The sequence below is a fragment of the Oncorhynchus keta genome, chromosome 30, assembly GCF_023373465.1.
Source record: "Oncorhynchus keta strain PuntledgeMale-10-30-2019 chromosome 30, Oket_V2, whole genome shotgun sequence".
In the NCBI taxonomy this organism is placed as follows: Eukaryota; Metazoa; Chordata; class Actinopteri; order Salmoniformes; family Salmonidae; genus Oncorhynchus; species Oncorhynchus keta.
In genome coordinates, this window is record NC_068450.1 from 13,120,536 (window position 1) to 13,147,387 (window position 26,852).

Sequence of the window (26,852 nt, forward strand, 5' to 3'; positions counted from 1 at the left end):
CTCATATCTCCTCTGTGACATTAGCTGATGTTCTATTCACTCATATCTCCTCTGTGACATAGCTGATGTTCTATTCACTCATATCTCCTCTGTGACATAGCTGATGTCCTCTGTGACATAGCCCCCCAAACAATGTAAAGAGCTATGAGAAGTTGGAAAAGTGCTATATAAATCCAATAATGTCATTAACCTGCTGTTTTCGACTCTCTCTACCGCACCTGCTGTCTCTAACTCTGAATGCTTGGCTATGAAAAGCCAACTGACATTTACTCCTGAGGTGCTGACCTGTTGGACCCTCTACAAACACTGTGATTATTATTTGACCATGCAGGTAATTTATGAACATTTGAACATCTTGGCCATGTTCTGTTATAATCTCCACCCGGCAAAGCCAGAAGAGGACTGGCCACCCCTCATAACCTGATTTTTTTCTAGGTTTCTTCCTATGTTTCTGCCTTTGTAGGGAGTTTTTCTTAGTCACCATGCTTCTACATCTGCATTGCTTGCTGTTTGGGGATTTAGGCTGGGTTTCTGTATAGCACTTTGTGACATCTGCTGATGTAAAATGGCCTTTATAAATACATTTGATTCCTTGATTGATTGATTAATGGTATCATGTGAAATTACATTTTGCTCACTTACTTTTCACTGTACATTTTCCACCCACTTGTTTTTAGACTATTCAATTGCTTTTAAATAACTTAAAAATACAGCAAAAGATTTTTTTAAACTATCTTTATTCATCTGTGCATTCATCTGTACAAAAATCATCATCATCATCACCATCATCATCATCATCATCAGGTTAGGCAGTGGTCTGTTTGTAGTATAGGCAATCTAATACTGTATATCACTTCCGACTTTACAATATAAAAGTCATCATTTTGAAGAATAACTATACATGGGGGAGGTCTAACACATTGGGTTGTGATGAGGACAACGGGTTTCACTATTATAAGGCCTTCCATCAGGAAACAGCAGGTTGGCATAGACCCTATGTTTCCCACTATAGATCTTGTGATTAGCAAGTGTTGTACTTGGATGCCATTTCACACACATCATGTTCTCCTATTGAAGAGACTCACGTTGACTATCCAACAGCTCTGTTTAGCTGTGAATACGTCACCAGTCTGAGGGAAGGGATGTAGTCTACCACCTCAGGTCCAGTGGTGTTCTAAATGTTGGAACCCTTTTAATTCCTCATGTTTATCCTTTTTCCCCCCCAAAGGGGCCAAGAGAGAGCTGGCTTTCTCCGAACAGAACTGAACTGTTTTAGATCAGTGTGGTTGTGTGTTCAGAGGTAGCCAGCCGTGCAGCCTCTGGTCTGTTCTCTCTTCGCTCTCCCCGTGGTCTCAGCAGCTCTCTCTCTCTCAGTCTCCGTCTCTCCCCATCTCTCTCCGTCTCTCCGCTCACATCTCTGTCAGACAGACACAAACAAACGCACAGTCATTAGCATGCAGCCGTCTGGTTCAGATGCAGAGAACAGTTATGATTCATCGGGAACAGCACTTATCTGTGTCTGATAACACGGTGTGTGTGTGTGTGTGTGTGTGTGTGTGTGTGTGTGTGTGTGTGTGTGTGTGTGTGTGTGTGTGTGTGTGTGTGTGTGTGTGTGTGTGTGTGTGTGTGTGTGTGTGTGTGTGTGTGTGTGTGTGTGTGTGTGTGTGTATCTTTGTCTCTGTGTGTTCTCAAACAGCACTGCCTCTCTGCTGATAGTGGTGAGATAGTCATGTACTATAGACTACTATCACTGGAGGGTGTGTAGATAGCCCAACTCAACCCTGAAGACACGGCATTTAGACACTAGAGGAGATCTGGGATTCAGCTGGATACTGCATTTAGACACAAGAGGAGATCTGGTATTCAGCTGGATACTGCATTTATTCACTAGAGGAGATCTGGGATTCAGCTGGATACTGCATTTATTCACTAGAGGAGATCTGGGATTCAGCTGGATACTGCATTTAGACACTAGAGGAGATCTGGGATTCAGCTGGATACTGCATTTAGACACTAGAGGAGATCTGGGATTCAGCTGGATACTACAAGGATGAGACCCAGTTTGAGTTCCAAATGGCACCCTATTCCCTCATAGAGCTTTATTACCTTTCAGGGCTCTGGTCAAAAGTAGTGCACTCTGCTGCTTGTAGGTTACTGGCTACTAGCTGCTCTACGTGTTAGCATCTCAATGGAAAAGGAAATCGATAATATTAAAGGCCTAACTAGCAGTAAATAAATGAATCATATTAAAAGGCCTATAGAAAATAAACTGCATGATACACTGACCTCAGCTGGCATTGAAACACTAGACTAAAGAGATAGAAACACTAGCCTAAAGAGATAGAAACACTAGCCTAAAGAGATAGAAACACTAGCCTAAAGAGATAGAAACACTAGACTAAAGAGATAGAAACACTAGACTAAAGAGATAGAAACACTAGCCTAAAGAGATAGAAACACTAGACTAAAGAGATTGAAACACTAGACTAAAGAGATAGAAACACTAGCCTAAAGAGATAGAAACACTAGACTAAAGAGATAGAAACACTAGCCTAAAGAGATAGAAACACTAGACTAAAGAGATATAAAGAGATTGAAACACTAGCCTAAAGAGATAGAAACACTAGACTAAAGAGATAGAAACACTAGCCTAAAGCGATAGAAACACTAGACTAAAGAGATAGAAACACTAGACTAAAGAGATAGAAACACTAGCCTAAAGAGATAGAAACACTAGACTAAAGAGAAACATAGCCTAAAGAGATAGAAACACTAGACTAAAGAGATATAAAGAGATTGAAACACTAGCCTAAAGAGATAGAAACACTAGACTAAAGAGATAGAAACACTAGACTAAAGAGATAGAAACACTAGCCTAAAGAGATAGAAACACTAGCCTAAAAAGATAGAAACACTAGACTAAAGAGATAGAAACACTAGCCTAAAGAGATAGAAACACTAGCCTAAAGAGATATAAAGAGATTGAAACACTAGCCTAAAGAGATAGAAACACTAGACTAAAGAGATAGAAACACTAGACTAAAGAGATAGAAACACTAGCCTAAAGAGATAGAAACACTAGCCTAAAAAGATAGAAACACTAGCCTAAAGAGATAGAAACACTAGACTAAAGAGATAGAAACACTAGCCTAAAGAGATAGAAACACTAGACTAAAGAGATAGAAACACTAGACTAAAGAGATAGAAACACTAGACTAAAGAGATATAAAGAGATTGAAACACTAGCCTAAAGAGATAGAAACACTAGACTAAAAAGATAGAAACACTAGACTAAAGAGATAGAAACACTAGCCTAAAGAGATAGAAACACTAGCCTAAAGAGATAGAAACACTAGACTAAAGAGATATAAAGAGATTGAAACACTAGCCTAAAGAGATAAAAACACTAGACTAAAGCGATAGAAACACTAGCCTAAAGAGATAGAAACACTAGACTAAAGAGATATAAAGAGATTGAAACACTAGCCTAAAGAGATAGAAACACTAGACTAAAGAGATATAAAGAGATTGAAACACTAGCCTAAAGAGATAGAAACACTAGACTAAAGAGATATATAGAGATTGAAACACTAGACTAAAGATATATAGAGATTGAAACACTAGACTAAAGATATATAGAGATTGAAACACTAGACTAAAGATATATAGAGATTGAAACACTAGACTAAAGAGATATAAAGAGATTGAAACACTAGACTAAAGATATATAGAGATTGAAACACTAGACTAAAGATATATAGAGATTTGAAACACTAGACTAAAGATATATAAAGAGATTGAAAACACTAAAGATATATAAAGAGATTGAAACACTAGACTAAAGAGATATAAAGAGATTGAAACACTAGACTAAAGAGATATAAAGAGATTGTCCAGCTGTGGAGGATTTTTGTTTTGTTTTGAGATGCATACCAGCAAGTTCTCGGTCCAAACTGTCAATGAATCTCTGTAGGTCTCCTGTGTCTCCCATTCTGGCTGAAGAGAAAATGGAGAGCATGTGAGAATGGAGAAAAAGAGAGTGGTTGAATGGAACATTTCTGTGGAGAGATGCAGCAGTAGCAGCTCTATGTTCACTGGCATTTCCTCCTTTGGATCAGAGCAGGAAATGGGATCCAACTCCCAGAATTATATAAGAAGAATCTGCATCCCAAATGACACCCTATTCCCTAGAGCCCTTAGGGCCCTGGTTAAATGTAGTGGACTATATAGGAAATAGGGTACCATTTGGAACACAATGAAGGAGTCAGGACACAACCCCTGGTTTAACCAAGATGGAAAATAAGATTCACAGACTCGTATTCAGCTGTTTTTATTTTAAAAAATCTCCTCTTAAACAGCCCATAATATAAAACTCCACTGAGCCAGTGAGGCGCCTGCAGCACACCTCAGACTGACTGACGTGGATATTATAGTGTTATGTATGGCTTATGTATGCTTTATGTATTGCTATGTATGTCTAATGCATCTCTTAAGTAATGTTATGTAAGTCAAATGTATGTCTTTAGTAATGTTACGCATGTCAAATGTATGTCTTTAGTAATGTTATGCATGTCAAATGTATGTCTTTAGTAATGTTACGCATGTCAAATGTATGTCATTAGTAATGTTATGCATGTCAAATGTATGTCTTTAGTAATGTTAATGTCAAATGTATGTCATGTCAAATGTATGTCTTTAGTAATGTTATGCATGTCAAATGTATGTCTTTAGTAATGTTATGCATGTCAAATGTATGTCTTTAGTAGTGTTATGTATGTCAAATGTATGTCTTTAGTAATGTTATGTCATGTCAAATGTATGTCAAATTATGTCTTTAATGTTATGTATGTCATAATGTATGTCATTAGTAATGTTATGCATGTCAAATGTATGTCATTAGTAATGTTATGCATGTCAAATGTATGTCTTTAGTAATGTTATGCATGTCAAATGTATGTCATTAGTAATGTTATGCATGTCAAATGTATGTCATTAGTATGTTATCATTGTAATGTTATGCATGTCAAATTTATGTCTTTAGTAATGTTATGCATGTCAAATTTATGTCTTTAGTAATGTTATGCATGTCAAATGTATGTCATTAGTAATGTTATGCATGTCAAATGTATGTCTTTAGTAATGTTATGCATGTCAAATGTATGTCTTTTAGTAATGTTATGCATGTCAAATGTATGTCTTTAGTAATGTTATGCATGTCAAATGTATGTCTTTAGTAGTGTCAAATTATGTATGTCAAATGTATGTCTTTAGTAGTGTTATGTATGTCAAATGTATGTCTTTTAAGTGTCAAAGTATGCATGTCAAATTATGTTTGTCTGTCTAATGTATGTCTTTAGTAATGTTATGTATGTATAATGTATGTCTTTAGTAGTGTTATGCATGTCAAATGTATGTCTTTAGTAATGTTATGCATGTCAAATGTATGTCTTTAGTAATGTTATGCATGTCAAATGTATGTCTTTAGTAATGTTATGCATGTCAAATGTATGTCTTTAGTAGTGTTATGCATGTCAAATGTATGTCTTTAGTAGTGTTATGTATGTCAAATGTATGTCTTTAGTAATGTTATGCATGTCAAATGTATGTCATTAGTAATGTTATGTATGTATAATGTATGTCATTAGTAATGTTATGCATGTCAAATGTATGTCATTAGTAATGTTATGCATGTCAAATGTATGTCTTTAGTAATGTTATGCATGTCAAATGTATGTCATTAGTAATGTTATGCATGTCAAATGTATGTCATTAGTAATGTTATGCATGTCAAATTTATGTCTTTAGTAATGTTATGCATGTCAAATTTATGTCTTTAGTAATGTTATGCATGTCAAATGTATGTCATTAGTAGTGTTATGCATGTCAAATGTATGTCTTTAGTAGTGTTATGTATGTCAAATGTATGTCTTTAGTAATGTTATGCATGTCAAATGTATGTCTTTAGTAATGTTATGCATGTCAAATTTATGTCTTTAGTAATGTTATGCATGTCAAATGTATGTCATTAGTAATGTTATGCATGTCAAATGTATGTCTTTAGTAATGTTATGCATGTCAAATGTATGTCATTAGTAATGTTATGCATGTCAAATGTATGTCTTTAGTAATGTTATGCATGTCAAATGTATGTCTTTAGTAGTGTTATGTATGTCAAATGTATGTCTTTAGTAGTGTTATGTATGTCAAATGTGTCTTAAGTAGTGTTATGTTTGTCTGTCTAATGTATGTCTTAAGTAGTGTTATGTATGTATAATGTATGTCTTAAGTAGTGTTATGTATGTATAATGTATGTCTTAAGTAGTGTTATGTATGTCTAATGTATGTCTTAAGTAGTGTTATGTATGTCTAATGTATGTCTTAAGTAGTGCCCTGTGTGCCAGTATAATGGAGACAGACAGACTGGTGCCCCTTCAACCAGCACTCTGTGGTCTTTCAATTAACATTATTCCCTCATCTACATTAGACAATGTGGCACCCTTTCACCTAGACACACACAGCTGCTCCTACCCTAAACCCCCGCTCCACCACCCAATGGTGAGGCTCAATAGCCCTGCAGCAGACAGGCTGTAGAAGCACAGCGGCCCAGCTTTGTTGTGTAAACTCAAATCAATAGTGATCTATTGTAAATGCTCTAATTATCTGTGTGAAAGTGGTAGTGATCTGTGTATGGACTGATAGTGATGTCCTACTACAACTCCATCTGGTTAGATAGCTCCGAGCTAGTTTACATGGTGATGGGTTGAGATGTAATGGTATTGGTCTCCTTACCTTTGGGCGTCACTGTTATGCCTGCAGTGTGGATCTCTTCTTCGCTGGCGTTCAAACCGTTACCCAGAAACGTCTCACTGCCTGGAGGGAGAGAGGGGGGGAGAGAGAGAGAGAGAGAGAGAGAGAGAGAGAGAGAGAGAGAGAGAGAGAGAGAGAGAGAGAGAGAGAGAGAGAGGTTAGACCACAAGAACACATCCACACGTGGCACGACTAATATATATTATAAACTGGGTGGTTCGAGCCCTGAATGCTGATTGGCTGAAAGCTGTATACCACAGGTATGAGAAAACATATATTTTTACTGCTCTAATTACGTTGGTAACCAGTTTATGATAGCAACAAGGCACCTCAGTGGTTTGTGGTATATGACTATACCAAAGCATAGCTGCATACATTTTACATATGGGTGACCCCAGGAATCAAAACCACAACCCTGGCATTTCAAACTCCAAGCTCTACCAACTGAGCTACAGCAGACCATGCTGGTAGCTAATGTTGAATATAACTTTCAGATTGAATGATGTGTTAAATAAGATAACGCATCCCTTCATCCACAGACAGTAATACAAATCCATTAGATGTCATGGAGAAAACGTGCATTAGTTGAAACAGTGTTATTTTGTGTGACTCTCTAATTTCATGTAAAGTTGATGCATGTTCGTGAACCGATGCTGTCACCAGTAAAAAGAAATGTAATGTGGGTTGATGAAAGGGGCTCAAACCGCGGCTACCCATAGGCGTATTCTCCATCTGAGTCATCGTTTACGCACAAACCCCACGCATGTATGGGACACACTACCATAAAGGTGTAGACCTAAAGGCTACTCACTGCAGTCACTATTGTCCTCCACGCCGCTGTCGCTGACCACTGAGCCGTCGTCCCCTAGCCCGGTGCGTCGTTTGGCTTCAGACAAGAGCAGCTCGTATTCGTACGGAACGCTTTGGGAAGGCTCTCTCAACTCCTCAACCACGTCAGCGAACTCCTGGAGCAGATCAGTGAGCTCCAGCTCCATGTCTGATAGGGGATTTAGAAAATGGTTTAAATTAGAGTGGGAATAATTAAATTCATGAATTATTTTACACGTTTATTTTAATCAGCCTATTAATACTACTAAAGAGATTCAAAGTTTTTCAAAAATGTTCTATTAAAAACTAAATAATGTATACCAAACTAAATCAATCCACATTAAATCTACAACAGCAGGAATAAAATACAATAAAAAACGCTGCAATAATCAATAGCCTAATAATACAAATGTAAAAAATCAAGTCAACGCTCAAGACTCGCCTGAAAAGTTCTCTGTAGACATTCTGAAAAGCTGGAATTGTGCGTCTATGACTTATAGAAGACAGAAACTGTTCAAGAAGTGAAGTTTCAAGTTGATAGGTGGGGTCTTCTGTTTATAAAGCCTCTATAGACTCTACTCACAACCGGAAAAGACGCTCTCTGCAGCACCCAATCAGGTCACTGCGCGCGGCTTCTGTGGTTACAGCAGTGAGTGGGCGTCTCGAAAGTAACAGTAGAGGGAGAGGAAAAATTAATGAACGGAACAGTCTCAGAAACCCCAAGATAGATGCTTATGCAACTCCCTGAACGTCACCAGGACCTGGCTTTCGGGGCTTACACCACAAATATTTTTTGCGCTGATGCTGCAATGGTGTAAAAATAAATTGTAGTCAACTGAATGCACCTCTTAGGTAATGGAACTGTGGTTTTGTGAAACCCCCAAAGCCATCCAACCATTATAACCACTTCTCAGAATGGTGCTGTATCTAGCAAGGTCACTTAATGATTCATTAGTATTCTACATAACAAACAGAATATAATAGCATGATAATGTCAGGCTACTCTTATACCAAAAATACCATGTCATTTCTTGTAACAATTTAGGATGATTGTGCTGAAATATATATATTTTTTTGCTCTAAACATCTGATTCGTTAGGCCTGTTAGTCACCCTTACATCATTCAAGAATATCAAAATGCCTATTCCCATGAAACTGACTGGGATCAAATGGTTGGCATGCATGCAGCACGGACGTTTCGCATGTAAAACGTGAAGAATTATCATTCACGATTGACAGTGATAGTGACCTCATTTATAATAAGGTAGGCCTCATTTGGTGTTTTAGGATTTTTAAAATGAGATAATGTTCCTTTAGCCTCTTACAGTATGTGCAGACATAGACAATCATGCAATTTGGATGTTGTATTGTATGTATATTCTAAAATTATTGTATACAATAGGCGTCATGTCGGTACCAACTTTCATTCAGAAATGAACCTAAAACAAACAGCACTACACCACTGGTTATAAGAACTGTAAAGCAGTTGCCATGTGTGGTCAACTGGTAATTCCAGCACCGTTTTGATTGGGACTGTCTTGAGACAAGCATGGAAACTACGATTTTAGTTTTCACTGAATGTCCGTTTGGATATTTGGTTACAATTCGACTGGGAAATGTTAGCTAAATTGAGGTGAGCTTCCCTGATCATTAGTCTCGCTATATAAAGCATGCAGCTCTTCCCTACACCCGACTATAATCTACTTTATGAGCTTCCCTGATGTTTTTCTGAACCTTCCAATACTTTTGATGCATTTCAGTCACTTAGCCTACTGATACGAATACACATTTGTACACATTTACCATTGGCTATTCAAGTCATTTGACATGTGTTTTTATTGTTTAACAAGGCTACATGGTATACGACGTTTCAATAACAATATAGCTGAAACCACTACTGCTTTCATTGACAGCCTACTGAATTTATTCTCATAATTGTAGGCTAGGCTACTTGCTGATAGATTATTTGAAGTATTATAGTAACAGTAGGTCTACCTACACAATAACCTCACAATAACCTCATATGGGGTTACTGATCACAATCGATTGAATGAATATGAAGAAGTGTTGATTCATTTATTTGGCCTTGGAAAATGGAAGAAAACAGCCCTGCAGGAAGGGGTCCTGGAAGTGCTGTAGATAAAATGAAATACGTTTGTCAAATTAAATAATTACTCCTGTCTCTAAATGAAATCATGTCAAATACTACACTAGTATAATTTAGCCTCAGAGGATCAATAGTGTATTTAAAATTGAAATGAAATGCTTTAGATTGTCAATCTATGAAACAATGAAACAGCAGGCAGCAGCTGGAAGATATTTCGCAATATTTCAAAATACAATTGCGGGGAAAAGTCTGTTTGAATAGGTGAGTGCCACTGGAAAATTGGTGGATCATTTCCTCCTCATATTGTAGGCATAAAATCAGTGTATCCACTCTTTTCATTGACCAATGCTATTGGTTGCATTTAAGACATGTGTCGTTCGTTTTATTGATCTCAGTGTGTAAATGTCAGAATAGATTGACATCTTATAAAAAAATATTATTGTAATGTCTCCAGTCACGTAAAATGACGTAGAGTTGCAGAAATGATTTTAGAAAAGGCTAATTTTTTCTCAGAACACAAACCCCTCAGTCCCTGGTTTTCAGGACTGAGCCCTGAGAGTTATTAAACTCTGTTGATGGCCCTGTACAACTCACGGCCATATTTTTCCGAGGGGTTTTCAATGGGTCACAGAAATCATCTCGGAAGGAAATTAAAGAACAGAATGATGTGATTTTGCTAAAATATTCTATCTATGATTTCAACATTTTTATAATAAATTGTAGGGAAACTGTTGCCTATTATCTATTATAAACAGCCAATCTGTCTATCATATTGCTGTTTTCCCAGGAAAGCATCTTTACTAACATTAGCCCACCTTAAATGCCTAATTATAAAGTTACTTCTTATCATGATTTTTGTAAATTAACCCCCAAGTATTATCACTGTAAAGGCCCGTTATTGTAAAGTCACCTGAAACTATGCTACCCAACCAACAGGGGTCACTCAATAAGTGAGAATGAAACGTTACAATTCATGTCACTGCCAACACAGACCTCTGTCCTACTGACTGACTTACTGGTTGTATGAACAACATAGACACACTACACATCTGGGGAGGAAAGATTATAGCCCTTTTACAGTCATATTTCTATTTTTAGTTGGCCAATTTTAGAATTGGGGAAGCACTCTGTGACCACAGTGATCACTTGCCATTTGTGGCCACAGTTGACACAGGTGGAATTGGAACTTTGTGGTAGAATAACTTTCCCTAAAAACAGACTTCTTTCTAAGAGAATGTATAACAGTACGTATGTTACCACGGTTACAGAGAAGAACCTTTTGTATGTCATATCTAACATTTCATATTCTGTTGTTCTGTTGTTCCGTTCACCAGATCCATTCAGATAATCCTTTTACATTTACTTTCAATTAGTCAATTCCTCAAACCACTAAACCAGAGAAAAACGCTACAGGAAGAAGGAAAAGAATACTGACTAACCAGTTGTTCTGATTGGCTGCTGCACACTGTTCAATCAGCTTATTAGGTTACCTGTAGTGGGAGGGGCACAAGGTGTGTGAGTGTTGGCACAGCAGTTCCCAGGTAGGCTACAGGGATCCAGCCCCAGTCTTCCTCCCTACACTAGTCTGGCAGAGTGACAGGTGGGAGGGGTAGGTGAGAAGGAGAGGGTGTTAACTGTACCCAGGTAGGCTACAGGGATCCAGCCCCAGTCTTTCTCCCTACACTAGTCTGGCAGAGTGACAGGTGGGAGGGTGGGAGAGAAGGAGAGGGTGTTAACTGTACCCAGGTAGGCTACAGGGATCCAGCCCCAGTCTTCCTCCCTACACTAGTCTGGCAGAGTGACAGGTGGGAGGGGTAGGTGAGAAGGAGAGGGTGTTAACAGTTCCCAGGTAGGCTACAGGGATCCAGCCCCAGTCTTTCTCCCTACACTAGTCTGGCAGAGTGACAGGTGGGAGGGGTAGGTGAGAAGGAGAGGGTGTTAACTGTACCCAGGTAGGCTACAGGGATCCAGCCCCAGTCTTCCTCCCTACACTAGTCTGGCAGAGTGACAGGTGGGAGGGGTAGGTGAGAAGGAGAGGGTGTTAACAGTTCCCAGGTAGGCTACAGGGATCCAGCCCCAGTCTTCCTCCCTACACTAGTCTGGCAGAGTGACAGGTGGGAGGGGTAGGTGAGAAGGAGAGGGTGTTAACTGTACCCAGGTAGGCTACAGGGATCCAGCCCCAGTCTTCCTCCCTACACTAGTCTGGCAGAGTGACAGGTGGGAGGGGTAGGTGAGAAGGAGAGGGTGTTAACTGTACCCAGGTAGGCTACAGGGATCCAGCCCCAGTCTTCCTCCCTACACTAGTCTGGCAGAGTGACAGGTGGGAGGGGTAGGTGAGAAGGAGAGGGTGTTAACTGTACCCAGGTAGGCTACAGGGATCCAGCCCCAGTCTTCCTCCCTACACTAGTCTGGCAGAGTGACAGGTGGGAGGGTGGGAGAGAAGGAGAGGGTGTTAACAGTTCCCAGGTAGGCTACAGGGATCCAGCCCCAGTCTTCCTCCCTACACTAGTCTGGCAGAGTGACAGGTGGGAGGGGTAGGTGAGAAGGAGAGGGTGTTAACTGTACCCAGGTAGGCTACAGGGATCCAGCCCCAGTCTTTCTCCCTACACTAGTCTGGCAGAGTGACAGGTGGGAGGGGTAGGTGAGAAGGAGAGGGTGTTAACTGTTCCCAGGTAGGCTACAGGGATCCAGCCCCAGTCTTCCTCCCTACACTAGTCTGGCAGAGTGACAGGTGGGAGGGGTAGGTGAGAAGGAGAGGGTGTTAACAGTTCCCAGGTAGGCTACAGGGATCCAGCCCCAGTCTTCCTCCCTACACTAGTCTGGCAGAGTGACAGGTGGGAGGGGTAGGAGAGAAGGAGAGGGTGTTAACTGTACCCAGGTAGGCTACAGGGATCCAGCCCCAGTCTTCCTCCCTACACTAGTCTGGCAGAGTGACAGGTGGGAGGGGTAGGTGAGAAGGAGAGGGTGTTAACTGTACCCAGGTAGGCTACAGGGATCCAGCCCCAGTCTTTCTCCCTACACTAGTCTGGCAGAGTGACAGGTGGGAGGGTGGGAGAGAAGGAGAGGGTGTTAACTGTACCCAGGTAGGCTACAGGGATCCAGCCCCAGTCTTCCTCCCTACACTAGTCTGGCAGAGTGACAGGTGGGAGGGGTAGGTGAGAAGGAGAGGGTGTTAACTGTACCCAGGTAGGCTACAGGGATCCAGCCCCAGTCTTCCTCTCTACACTAGTCTGGCAGAGTGACAGGTGGGAGGGGTAGGTGAGAAGGAGAGGGTGTTAACAGGTGGGAGGGTGGGAGATAGGGTGTTAACAGTTCCCAGGTAGGCTAACAGTCTCCCTACACTAGTCTCCCAGGTAGGCTACAGGGATCCAGCCCCAGTCTTCCTCCCTACACTAGTCTGGCAGAGTGACAGGTGGGAGGGGTAGGTGAGAAGGAGAGGGTGTTAACTGTACCCAGGTAGGCTACAGGGATCCAGCCCCAGTCTTCCTCCCTACACTAGTCTGGCAGAGTGACAGGTGGGAGGGGTAGGTGAGAAGGAGAGGGTGTTAACTGTACCCAGGTAGGCTACAGGGATCCAGCCCCAGTCTTCACGTTTTCACTTCTAGTCACGTCACGTTTTCACTTCTATGTTCTCCTTTAGAACGTGTTTGTCATGGTCCATCTCAGGCAGATCCTGTACTACGGTTCCATTCAGTTCTCGGTTCCAGAGGAGCAGGAGGCTGGGGTCCGGGTCGGGTCCATGGGGTCCACGGAGGCCCCCCTACCAGCTCCTGACCCAGTTCTACCTCAGTGTGGACCAGGGGACAGAGGATGTCTACACTGCCGACCACAGGTGGTTATTTATTGAAACTCAATCTAGATGATCTGGTGGCCTACAGGCCTTTTGACTATTTATTTACATGACTGGATGGATTGTTGCACTTTGATATTTATTGTTGCTGTATGCTTGTAATGTATAGCTGCTGCTGATAAAGAAACAATCTCTCTATCGCAGGATGGACCGAGAGGCCCTGTGTCCTGACCAACCTCAGGCTGGGGAGTGTATCGTCCCACACGATGCCATCGTGGGCCCTGAGGCAGAGCTGGTGAAGTTCATGGTGGTCGTAGAGGACAGCTCCTCACTTTGACAACACTGAGATCCATCTGAGTGTCTCTGAGGATGCGGCTGTCCCCACCAGTTTCTTATTGGACGACCAAGCAGAAGACAGTGACATGGGACGTAACGGACAGCTGCAGTACCACCTAGGGGGAGACGGTGGGTTTTTCAGTGTGACAGTAGAAGAAGAAGCAGCCATTTTGTTTTTGGTTGTGCGACAAGGACTAGACCGCGAGAAGCAGGATCTTCATGAGATGACTCTAGTGGTCACAGACTGTGGTTCTACCCCACTAAGCGCCACAGCAACGTTATTCATAAAAGTGACTGACGTGAACAATAACTTCCCAGAGTTTAGCCTGGACAGCACCCAGAAGGTGGTTATTATAGCGGAATCACCCAGAGACACAGCAGTAATCATGGTCAGAGCCACAGACCTAGACCTGGGCCCCAACGCTGACATTACCTACTCCCTCAGCCCCAAGCTCTCAGAACGGGCCAGGGAACTCTTCAGTCTGGACAGTCACACTGGCCTGATCAGCCTGAGAGGAGAGCTCAGAGACCGCCACAGTGACAGTGTTAGTGACAGGGGAGAGGAGGTGGTGTTGAAAGTGTTAGCCAGCGGCCCCCACTGTCCCCCTGCAGACACGGCATAAATGGCATAAAGATCAGGTTCATAGCAGAGCATCAAAACCAGACGATAGTGTTGCAGGAAAACCAGCCCCCCACTGTCTTGGCTTTGCTAGAGCTACCGGGGGATACTAGTAGTGTTAGAGGCTCATCGTATCTTTCCATTGAAGGAGAGGTGCCGTTCTCTTTGAGCCGGCAGAAGGGCAAATATCTCCTGTCAACATCAAAGCCCTCAGACAATGAGATGAATAGTGAATATCATGTTTCTGTAGTGATGCTCGATGGTGTCGGGGAGCCTGCAGCTCAGGGCTTCCCCAGGAGAGAGATCCAGGTGAGGGTGGTGGATGTGAATGATAATGCTCCACAGTTTCTCCAGAGTCACTATCTGATAGACATAGAGGAGAATAACCCTCCTGGGGCGTCTCTGCTGAGAGTCTGCACGCAGGACGTACTCAGCAGTCTGAACGGGCAGGTCACCTACAAACTGGGCCAACTATCACACATGGCGACGGCCATTTTTAGAATCGACCAAAAGACAGGTCAGCTGACGGTTTCTGTACTCCTGGACAGAGAACTACAGGATGTTCACAGACTGACAGTTGTAGCCAGAGATAACGGCTCTCCTCCATTAGAGTCCTCTGTGATGGTGACAATCACCGTCCTGGACCAGAATGATAACGCTCCTGACTTCCTCACCCCTCACTTCATCATCTTCCTCCCTGAGAATATACCTCCCCTGGCCCAGGTGGGGAAGGTGGGGAAGGTGGGGGTGTCGGATGTGGATACAGGGCTTAACGGGGAGGTGGAGGTGAGGGTGGTGAACAGCAGTGTCAGCCCCTTCGTCATAGACAACGCCCAGGGGACGCTGCGCTGCATGGCCGATGTCGACCGCGAGAAACAGGACCGCTACGAGTTAGATCTGCTCGCCACCGACAACGGACGCCCGTCACCTCTGACCTCCGTCGCCAGGGTAACAGTGTTCATCGAGGATGTCAACGACTACCAGCCCCAGGTCATCCTTCCCAGCAGCAACCTGTCGTGTCTCACCATCTCCACGGGGACCACCACGGGCACCATGGTAACCAAGATCTACGCCATCGATGAGGACTCAGGGTTAAACTCTGAGATCAAATACACCATCGCAGCACGGGAATCACCGGGCACCTCTCCATCATCCTATCACCATGGTGACAGCAGCAGCAGTCCCTTCCGGTAATGTGACCGTAGCCCAGAGGCTCATGGGTAAGGACCTGGGGATGCACCATCTGTTCATCGTGGTGACGGTGGGAAACCAACGCCCCTCCACACCACCGTCTGGGTCAATATGCTGGTCAACGACACCTTGGAACCATGTCACCTGGAAACTCTACCCAGATCCCTGCCCTACAGACTGGCCCAGATGCCCTCTGAAAAGCCAGCTGAGACGCCCGCCTGCGACAGACATGCCCGGTTGATCCTGCTGGTAGGCCTGGGCATCATGGTGGCCTCGCTCTGTCTGTTTCTGGTGACATACATGAAACAGAGGAAGAGATCTAGAGGGGAACGACAGCAGAGGAGGGGGGTAAATGAGAATCAGATTCCTCTACGCATTCAGGAGAGATATTCTTCAGGAGAAGCATTATAATGAGAGATGCTTGTTCTGACTGGACTCTAGATATTTTTTAGAAGTGTTATAATGAGAGAGATGCTTGTTCTGACTGGACTTTATACTATATGTAGTTGACGTTTCTTGTATACCATGTAAAAAGTATGAAATCAATTCTACAATTAAATACATTTTCACTGTTTCACACAAAGGAGTCTCTATCTCTTTCAATATTCTAAGTTGAAACACTCTGGTTAAATGTCTGATACAATCCAACATACATTTTATCAGTAGGGCTCTAATCCCTACTCACTACATAGTGGCCTACTTTGGTAGGGCTCTAATCCCTATTCACTACATAGTGGCCTACTTTGGTAGGGCTCTAATCCCTACTCACTACATAGTGGCCTACTTTGGTAGGGCTCTAATCCCTACTCACTACATAGTGGCCTACTTTGGTAGGGCTCTAATCCCTATTCACTACATAGTGGCCTACTTTGGTAGGGCTCTAATCCCTACTCACTACATAGTGGCCTACTTTGGTAGGGCTCTAATCCCTATTCACTACATAGTGGCCTACTTTGGTAGGGCTCTAATCCCTACTCACTACATAGTGGCCTACTTTGGTAGGGCTCTAATCCCTACTCACTACATAGTGGCCTACTTTGGTGGGGCTCTAATCCCTACTCACTACATAGTGGCCTACTTTGGTAGGGCTCTAATCCCTACTCACTACATAGTGGCCTACTTTGGTAGGGCTCTAATCCCTACTCACTACATAGTGGCCTACTTTGGTGGGGCTCTAATCCCTACTCACTACATAGTGGCCTACTTTGGTAGGGCTCTAATCCCTACTCACTACATAGTGGCCTACTTTGGTAGGGCTCTAATCCCTACTCACTACATAGTGGCCTACTTTGGTAGGGCTCTAATCCCTACTCACTACATAGTGGCCTACTTTGGTGGGGCTCTAATCCCTACTCACTACATAGTGGCCTACTTTGGTAGGGCTCTAATCCCTACTCACTACATAGTGGCCTACTTTGGTAGGGCTCTAATCCCTACTCACTACATAGTGGCCTACTTTGGTAGGGCTCTAATCCCTATTCACTACATAGTGGCCTACTTTGGTAGGGCTCTAATCCCTATTCACTACATAGTGGCCTACTTTGGTAGGGCTCTAATCCCTATTCACTACATAGTGGCCTACTTTGGTAGGGCTCTAATCCCTACTCACTACATAGTGGCCTACTTTGGTAGGGCTCTAATCCCTACTCACTACATAGTGGCCTACTTTGGTGGGGCTCTAGTCCCTATTCACTACATAGTGGCCTACTTTGGTAGGGCTCTAATCCCTACTCACTACATAGTGGCCTACTTTGGTAGGGCTCTAATCCCTACTCACTACATAGTGGCCTACTTTGGTGGGGCTCTAATCCCTATTCACTACATAGTGGCCTACTTTGGTAGGGCTCTAATCCCTACTCACTACATAGTGGCCTACTTTGGTAGGGCTCTAATCCCTATTCACTACATAGTGGCCCTACTTTGGTGGGGCTCTAATCCCTACTCACTACATAGTGGCCTACTTTGGTAGGGCTCTAATCCCTACTCACTACATAGTGGCCTACTTTGGTAGGGCTCTAATCCCTACTCGCTACATAGTGGCCTACTTTGGTGGGGCTCTAATCCCTACTCACTACATAGTGACATACTTTGGTGGGGCTCTAGTCCCTATTCACTACATAGTGGCCTACTTTGGTGGGGCTCTAATCCCTACTCACTACATAGTGACATACTTTGGTGGGGCTCTAGTCCCTACTCACTACATAGTGGCCTACTTTGGTAGGGATCTAATCCCTACTCACTACATAGTGGCCTACTTTGGTAGGGCTCTAATCCCTATTCACTACATAGTGGCCTACTTTGGTAGGGCTCTAATCCCTATTCACTACATAGTGGCCTACTTTGGTAGGGCTCTGGTTAAAAGTAGTATACTATATAGGGAATATGGTACCATTTGTGACAGCCTTTAAGTGAGAATGAAATCAGAGACATTCAAGGTAATTATTAACTTGTGTGAACTGAGTCAGACATCAATGTTAAATAAGGGATACAAATTCAAAACTCGTCTTGTACTAAAGAGTGAAGAGAAGAAAACCAAGTGAAAGTGGTTTTAATCACAAGATCTGTATGTTCACTTTCCATTATTTTTAGCCTAATTTTTATTTAACTAGACAAGTCAGTTAAGAAGAAATTCTTATTTTCAATGACAGTCTAGGAACAGTGCCTGTTCAGGGGCAGAACGACAGATTTGTACCTTGTCAGTTCTGGGATTTGAATTTGCAACCTTTCGGTTACTAGTCCAACGCTCTAACCACTAGGCCACCCTGCCGCCCTAATCCCTGGTCAGATCTTCATACTGTGTGCCAGTGTCAACCGAACGCAAAATGCCTAACAAGACCCAACATACTGTACTTCGATCCAGTATTTTCAAAGCTGGGAGACAGTTGCATGTCAGAATAGAAAACTAAAACCTGCATTTATGTTTGTGTTTGTACCAGCAGTTTATTTCTGTAAGAGATAAAACAACAAAAACAAAACATGAAAATGACTTGTGTCCCTCAGTAGACAGTAGCTGAACTGAATAGTCACTCACTGTAAACCTAAAGTAGCTATAAAACCATGAACTGTTATGGTACACTAGTCCCTTAATGATGACAGTGAGGAGAGAAACACAGAGCAGCTCTGGTCCCTTAATGATGACAGTGAGGAGAGAAACACAGAGCAGCTCTGGTTCCTTAATGATGACATTGAGGAGAGAAACACAGAGCAGCTCTGGTTCCTTAATGATGACAGTGAGGAGAGAAACACAGAGCAGCTCTGGTCCCTTAATGATGACAGTGAGGAGAGAAACACAGAGCAGCTCTGGTTCCTTAATGATGACAGTGGGGAGAAACACAGAGCAGCTCTAGTCCCTTAATGATGACAGTGAGGAGAGAAACACAGAGCAGCTCTAGTCCCTTAATGATGACAGTGAGGAGAGAAACACAGAGCAGCTCTAGTCCCTTAATGATGACAGTGAGGAGAGAAACACAGAACAGCTCTGGTTCCTTAATGATGACAGTGAGGAGAGAAACACAGAGCAGCTCTGGTTCCTTAATGATGACAGTGGGGGAGAAACACAGAGCAGCTCTAGTCCCTTAATGATGACAGTGAGGAGAGAAACACAGAACAGCTCTGGTTCCTTAATGATGACAGTGGGGGAGAAACACAGAGCAGCTCTAGTCCCTTAATGATGACAGTGAGGAGAGAAACACAGAGCAGCTCTAGTCCCTTAATGATGACAGTGAGGAGAGAAACACAGAGCAGCTCTGGTCCCTTAATGATGACAGTGAGGAGAGAAACACAGAGCAGCTCTGGTTCCTTAATGATGACAGTGAGGAGAGAAACACAGAGCAGCTCTGGTTCCTTAATGATGACAGTGAGGAGAGAAACACAGAGCAGCTCTGGTTCCTTAATGATGACAGTGAGGAGAGACACAGAGCAGCTCTAGTCCCTTAATGATGACAGTGAGGAGAGAAACACAGAGCAGCTCTGGTTCCTTAATGATGACAGTGCGGAGAGAAACACAGAGCAGCTCTGGTCCCTTAATGATGACAGTGAGGAGAGAAACACAGAGCAGCTCTGGTCCCTTAATGATGACAGTGAGGAGAGAAACACAGAGCAGCTCTGGTTCCTTAATGATGACAGTGAGGAGAGAAACACAGAGCAGCTCTGGTTCCTTAATGATGACAGTGGGGGAGAAACACAGAGCAGCTCTGGTCCCTTAATGATGACAGTGAGGAGAGAAACACAGAGCAGCTCTAGTCCCTTAATGATGACAGTGAGGAGAGAAACACAGAGCAGCTCTGGTTCCATAATGATGACAGTGAGGAGAGAAACACAGAGCAGCTCTGGTCCCTTAATGATGACAGTGAGGAGAGAAACACAGAGCAGCTCTGGTCCCTTAATGATGAAAGTGAGGAGAGAAACACAGAGCAGCTCTAGTCCCTTAATGATGACAGTGAGGAGAGAAACACAGAGCAGCTCTGGTTCCTTAATGATGACAGTGAGGAGAGAAACACAGAGCAGCTCTGGTCCCTTAATGATGACAGTGAGGAGAGAAACACAGAGCAGCTCTAGTCCCTTAATGATGACAGTGAGGAGAGAAACACAGAGCAGCTCTGGTTCCTTAATGATGACAGTGAGGAGAGAAACACAGAGCAGCTCTGGTTCCTTAATGATGACAGTGCGGAGAGAAACACAGAGCAGCTCTGGTCCCTTAATGATGACAGTGAGGAGAGAAACACAGAGCAGCTCTGCTCCCTTAATGATGAAAGTGAGGAGAGAAACACAGAGGAGCAGCTCTAGTCCCTTAATGATGACAGTGAGGAGAGAAACACAGAGCAGCTCTGGTTCCTTAATGATGACAATGAGGAGAGAAACACAGAGCAGCTCTGGTTCCTTAATGATGACAATGAGGAGAGAAACACAGAGCAGCTTTAGTCCCTTAATGATGACAGTGAGGAGAGAAACACAGAGCAGCTCTGGTTCCTTAATGATGACAGTGGGGGAGAAACACAGAGCAGCTCTGGTCCCATAATGATGACAGTGAGGAAAGAAACACAGAGGAGCAGCTCTAGTCCCTTAATGATGACAGTGAGGAGAGAAACACAGAGCATCTCTGGTTCCATAATGATGAAAGTGAGGAGAGAAACACAGAGCAGCTCTAGTCCCTTAATGATGACAGTGAGGAGAGAAACACAGAGCAGCTCTGGTTCCTTAATGATGACAGTGAGGAGAGAAACACAGAGCAGCTCTGGTTCCTTAATGATGACAGTGAGGAGAGAAACACAGAGCAGCTCTGGTCCCTTAATGATGACAGTGAGGAGAGAAACACAGAGCAGCTCTGGTCCCTTAATGATGACAGTGAGGAGAGAAACACAGAGCAGCTCTGGTCCCTTAATGATGACAGTGAGGAGAGAAACACAGAGCAGCTCTGGTCCCTTAATGATGACAGTGAGGAGAGAAACACAGAGCAGCTCTGGTTCCATAATGATGACAGTGAGGAGAGAAACACAGAGCAGCTCTGGTTCCATAATGATGACAGTGAGGAGAGAAACACAGAGCAGCTCTGGTCCCTTAATGATGACAGTGAGGAGAGAAACACAGAGCAGCTCTGGTCCCTTAATGATGACAGTGAGGAGAGAAACACAGAGCAGCTCTGGTCCCTTAATGATGACAGTGAGGAGAGAAACACAGAGCAGCTCTGGTCCCTTAATGATGACAGTGAGGAGAGAAACACAGAGCAGCTCTGGTCCCTTAATGATGACAGTGAGGAGAGAAACACAGAGCAGCTCTGGTCCCTTAATGATGACAGTGAGGAGAGAAACACAGAGCAGCTCTGGTCCCTTAATGATGACAGTGAGGAGAGAAACACAGAGCAGCTCTGGTCCCTTAATGATGACAGTGAGGAGAGAAACACAGAGCAGCTCTGGTCCCTTAATGATGACAGTGAGGAGAGAAACACAGAGCAGCTCTAGTCCCTTAATGATGACAGTGAGGAGAGAAACACAGAGCAGCTCTGGTTCCTTAATGATGAAAGTGAGGAGAGAAACACAGAGCAGCTCTAGTCCCTTAATGATGACAGTGAGGAGAGAAACACAGAGCAGCTCTGGTTCCATAATGATGACAGTGAGGAGAGAAACACAGAGCAGCTCTGGTCCCTTAATGATGACAGTGAGGAGAGAAACACAGAGCAGCTCTGGTCCCTTAATGATGACAGTGAGGAGAGAAACACAGAGGAGTTCTGGTCCCTTAATGATGACAGTGAGGAGAGAAACACAGAGCAGCTCTGGTCCCTTAATGATGACAGTGAGGAGAGAAACACAGAGCAGCTCTAGTTCCTTAATGATGACAGTGAGGAGAAAAACACAGAGCAGCTCTGGTTCCTTAATGATGACAGTGAGGAGAGAAACACAGAGCAGCTCTAGTCCTGAAGACAGATCTGCTTCATACAGACCTGGGTTCAAACAGTATTTGAAATCATTCAAATATTTTATCTATGCTTGATAGAGCTTGCCTGCCCCGCAATAGAACCAATAGAATAGCCACTGAAATATGGCAAACCCCATCCATCTGGCGATCCAGGGAGCCTCAAGCAAACGCTCAAAGATTTTGAATGATTTTGAATACTATTTTAACCCAGGTCTGGTCTAAGCTGAGGTACTGACCCAGGTTAAGGTGATTGGAGCGTTCTCCGGTTTCCTACTCTGGCTGCTCTCAGGTATTTAGACACACTAAAGGGATTAAATGTTCCTCCAAGGAGCTGCTTAGCGGAGGGGCAGGAGGCCGAGGGGCATGTAGGGAGGGAGGGTAAGGAGGAGGGGGAAGGGGAAGGAAGGGGGGGCAGGTGGAAGGTGGCGGGGGGAGGGAGGGTGACGGTGGAAGAGGTTTTAGTGGAGGTGACGCTGGGTCTAGGGAGGACAGAGGAGGTGGGGGTACGGAGTGAGGGGTTGTAAGGTACATATGGACAGACAGGTGAGAGGCTGGGACAGTGGACCAGGGGGGGGGGGCAGATGGGGGAGGGGTTTGTATGGATCAACAGACAGGTGAGAGGCTGGGACGGTGGACCGGGGGGGCAGATGGGGGAAGGGGGAGGGGTTTGTATAGATCAATAGACAGGTGAGAGGCTGGGACGGTGGACCGGGGGGCAGATGGGGGAAGGGGAGGGGTTTGTATAGATCAACAGACAGGTGAGAGGCTGGGACGGTGGACCGGGGGGTTGTATAGATCAACAGACAGGTGAGAGGCTGGGACGGTGGACCAGGGGGGCAGATGGGGGAGGGGAGGGGTTTGTATAGATCAACAGACAGGTGAGAGGCTGGGACGGTGGACCAGGGGGGCAGATGGGGGAGGGGGAGAGGTTTGTATAGATCAACAGACAGGTGAGAGGCTGGGACGGTGGACCAGGGGGGCAGATGGGGAGGGGTTTGTATAGATCAACAGACAGGTGAGAGCCTGGGACGGTGGACCAGGGGGGGGGGGGTCAGATGGGGGAGGGGTTTGTATAGATCAACAGACAGGTGAGAGCCTGGGACGGTGGACCAGGGGGGGGGGGGTCAGATGGGGGAGGGTGAAGGTTTGTATGGATCAACAGACAGGTGAGGGGCTGCAGCGGCAAGAAACACCACCATCTTAAGTCACAGAGCAAGTCCTCCCTCCATCACCTGATATTTGGCATTCTCACTCTAGTGTACTGCTAGATCACATTTCACTCAGTCAGGACAGAACACACGGTACTGTACTTGTAAAATGTACTGTACTTCTCCTGTTGTCAGGAGCCTTGATCAGAAGGGTGCAATGTTACAGAGCCCACTGTTAGAAGGGTAGTGTGTAGACCAGATGTGATGGTCTGTTATAGAATAGAGTCGTGTCAGCTCTCTTCCCTGTCAAAGGCCCTGTTCAGGACAACGTTATAGAAGAGACCCCTGACATGTTGCCTGTTGTGTAGACCAGATGTGATTATAGAATAGGGAGTTGTGTTGCCTGTTGTGTAGACCAGATGTGATTATAGAGTAGGGAGTTGTGTTGCCTGTTGTGTAGACCAGATGTGATTATAGAGTAGGGAGTTGTGTTGCCTGTTGTGTAGACCAGATGTGATTATAGAAGAGGGAGTCGTGTTGCCAGACCAGATGTGATTATAGAATAGGGAGTTGTGTTGCCTGTTGTGTAGACCAGATGTGATTATAGAATAGGGAGTCGTGTTGCCTGTTGTGTAGACCAGATGTGATTATAGAAGAGACCCTGACATGTTGTGTAGACCAGATGTGATTATAGAATAGGAGTCGTGTTGCCTGTTGTGTAGACCAGATGTGATTATAGAAGAGACCCCTGACATGTTGTGTAGACCAGATGTGATTATAGAATAGGGAGTTGTGTTGCCTGTTGTGTAGACCAGATGTGATTATAGAATAGGGAGTTGTGTTGCCTGTTGTGTAGACCAGATGTGATTATAGAAGAGACCCCTGACATGTTGCCTGTTGTGTAGACCAGATGTGATTATAGAATAGGGAGTTGTGTTGCCTGTTGTGGACCAGATGTGATTATAGAAGAGACCCCTGACATGTTGTGTAGACCAGATGTGATTATAGAAGAGGGAGTCGTGTTGCCTGTTGTGTAGACCAGATGTGATTATAGAATAGGGAGTTGTGTTGCCTGTTGTGTAGACCAGATGTGATTATAGAATAGGGAGTTGTGTTGCCTGTTTGTAGACCAGATGTGATTATAGAGTAGGGAGTCGTGTTGCCTGTTGTGTAGACCAGATGTGATTATAGAAGAGACCCCTGACATGTTGTGTAGACCAGATGTGATTATAGAATAGGGAGTTGTGTTGCCTGTTGTGTAGACCAGATGTGATTATAGAATAGGGAGTTGTGTTGCCTGTTGTGTAGACCAGATGTGATTATAGAAGAGACCCCTGACATGTTGCCTGTTGTGTAGACCAGATGTGATTATAGAGTAGGAGTCGTGTTGCCTGTTGTGTAGACCAGATGTGATTATAGAAGAGGGAGTCGTGTTACCTGTTGTGTAGACCAGATGTGATTATAGAATAGGGAGTTGTGTTGCCTGTTGTGTAGACCAGATGTGATTATAGAATAGGGAGTCGTGTTGCCTGTTGTGTAGACCAGATGTGATTATAGAGTAGGGAGTTGTGTTGCCTGTTGTGTAGACCAGATGTGATTATAGAAAGGGAGTCGTGTTGCCTGTTGTGTAGACCAGATGTGATTATAGAATAGGGAGTTGTGTTGCCTGTTGTGTAGACCAGATGTGATTATAGAAGAGAGTCGTGTTGCCTGTTGTGTAGACCAGATGTGATTATAGAAGAGACCCCTGTCATGTTGCCTGTTGTGTAGACAAGATGTGATTATAGAATAGGGAGCTGTGTTGCCTGTTGTGTAGACCAGATGTGATTATAGAAGAGACCCCTGTCATGTTGCCTGTTGTGTAGACCAGATGTGATTATAGAGTAGGGAGCTGTGTTGCCTGTTGTGGACCAGATGTGATTATAGAAGAGGGAGTCGTGTTACCTGTTGTGTAGACCAGATGTGATTATAGAATAGGGAGTTGTGTTGCCTGTTGTGTAGACCAGATGTGATTATAGAATAGGGAGTCGTGTTGCCTGTTGTGTAGACCAGATGTGATTATAGAGTAGGGAGTTGTGTTGCCTGTTGTGTAGACCAGATGTGATTATAGAAGAGGGAGTCGTGTTGCCTGTTGTGTAGACCAGATGTGATTATAGAATAGGGAGTTGTGTTGCCTGTTGTGTAGACCCGTGTTGCCATAGACCAGATGTGATTATAGAATAGGGAGTTGTGTTGCCTGTTGTGTAGACCAGATGTGATTATAGAATAGGGAGTTGTGTTGCCTGTTGTGTAGACCAGATGTGATTATAGAATAGGGAGTTGTGTTGCCTGTTGTGTAGACCAGATGTGATTATAGAGTAGGGAGTCGTGTTACCTGTTGTGTAGACCAGATGTGATTATAGAATAGGGAGTTGTATTGCCTGTTGTGTAGACCAGATGTGATTATAGAGTAGGGAGTTGTGTTGCCTGTTGTGTAGACCAGATGTGATTATAGAAGAGACCCCTGACATGTTGTGTAGACCAGATGTGATTATAGAATAGGGAGTTGTGTTGCCTGTTGTGTAGACCAGATGTGATTATAGAGTAGGGAGTTGTGTTGCCTGTTGTGTAGACCAGATGTGATTATAGAATAGGGAGTTGTGTTGCCTGTTGTGTAGACCAGATGTGATTATAGAGTAGGGAGTTGTGTTGCCTGTTGTGTAGACCAGATGTGATTATAGAGTAGGGAGTTGTGTTGCCTGTTGTGTAGACCAGATGTGATTATAGAATAGGGAGTCGTGTTGCCTGTTGTGTAGACCAGATGTGATTATAGAATAGGGAGTTGTGTTGCCTGTTGTGTAGACCAGATGTGATTATAGAGTAGGGAGTCGTGTTGCCTGTTGTGTAGACCAGATGTGATTATAGAATAGGGAGTTGTGTTGCCTGTTGTGTAGACCAGATGTGATTATAGAGTAGGGAGTCGTGTTGCCTGTTGTGTAGACCAGATGTGATTATAGAGTAGGGAGTTGTGTTGCCTGTTGTGTAGACCAGATGTGATTATAGAATAGGGAGTTGTGTTGCCTGTTGTGTAGACCAGATGTGATTATAGAGTAGGGAGTTGTGTTGCCTGTTGTGTAGACCAGATGTGATTATAGAATAGAGACCCCGTGTTACCTGTTGTGTAGACCAGATGTGATTATAGAATAGGGAGTTGTGTTGCCTGTTGTGTAGACCAGATGTGATTATAGAATAGGGAGTTGTGTTGCCTGTTGTGTAGACCAGATGTGATTATAGAATAGGGAGTTGTGTTGCCTGTTGTGTAGACCAGATGTGATTATAGAATAGGGAGTTGTGTTGCCTGTTGTGTAGACCAGATGTGATTATAGAGTAGGGAGTTGTGTTGCCTGTTGTGTAGACCAGATGTGATTATAGAATAGGGAGTCGTGTTACCTGTTGTGTAGACCAGATGTGATTATAGAATAGGGAGTTGTGTTGCCTGTTGTGTAGACCAGATGTGATTACAGAAGAGGGAGTCGTGTTGCCTGTTGTGTAGACCAGATGTGATTATAGAATAGGGAGTCGTGTTGCCTGTTGTGTAGACCAGATGTGATTATAGAAGAGACCCCTGACATGTTG

At 43.9% G+C, this 26,852-nt stretch overlaps 1 protein-coding gene, 1 long non-coding RNA gene and 1 pseudogene across 9 annotated transcripts; 2 read left to right on the forward strand and 1 right to left on the reverse strand.

Moving 5' to 3' along the window:
* Nucleotides 1-719: 719 nt before the first annotated feature.
* Nucleotides 720-8,245, reverse strand: si:dkey-27i16.2 (regulator of cell cycle RGCC-like). Its single transcript, XM_035743898.2, has 5 exons — nt 8,078-8,245; nt 7,619-7,804; nt 6,790-6,870; nt 3,934-3,996; nt 720-1,417 (listed from the first exon to the last, which is right to left on the reverse strand). Exons 1-5 carry the CDS (start codon nt 8,097-8,099, stop codon nt 1,410-1,412), a joined length of 360 nt encoding a protein of 119 aa, XP_035599791.1. The 5' UTR covers nt 8,100-8,245; the 3' UTR covers nt 720-1,409.
* A 3,218-nt stretch (nt 8,246-11,463) lies between these two features.
* LOC127913901 (uncharacterized) lies at nt 11,464-13,487 on the forward strand. Of its 8 annotated transcripts, none has more exons than XR_008087146.1 (6): nt 11,464-11,591; nt 11,695-12,106; nt 12,209-12,311; nt 12,621-12,723; nt 12,826-12,928; nt 13,096-13,487. It is a non-coding gene; the product is annotated as an uncharacterized LOC127913901 (long non-coding RNA). The 8 variants fall into 8 exon arrangements; XR_008087142.1 differs by having other exon boundaries at nt 11,465-11,547; nt 11,651-12,106; XR_008087145.1 differs by lacking the exon at nt 12,826-12,928 and having other exon boundaries at nt 11,465-11,547; nt 11,651-12,106; nt 12,621-12,782; nt 13,258-13,487.
* A 30-nt stretch (nt 13,488-13,517) lies between these two features.
* On the forward strand, nt 13,518-16,242 carry LOC118363920 (protocadherin-20-like; annotated as a pseudogene).
* Nucleotides 16,243-26,852: the final 10,610 nt, after the last annotated feature.

What these genes read in the sequence shown, in the direction of transcription:
- si:dkey-27i16.2 (XM_035743898.2), bottom strand. Translation starts at nt 8,099, where the DNA reads ATGTCTACAGAGAACTTTTCAG. An exon ending in GGAGGACAATAGTGACTGCA is followed by an intron (nt 6,871 to 7,618) that starts GTGAGTAGCCTT and finishes CTCTCCCTCCAG; the next exon opens with GCAGTGAGACGTTTCTGGGT. An exon ending in CATAACAGTGACGCCCAAAG is followed by an intron (nt 3,997 to 6,789) that starts GTAAGGAGACCA and finishes TTTTCTCTTCAG; the next exon opens with CCAGAATGGGAGACACAGGA.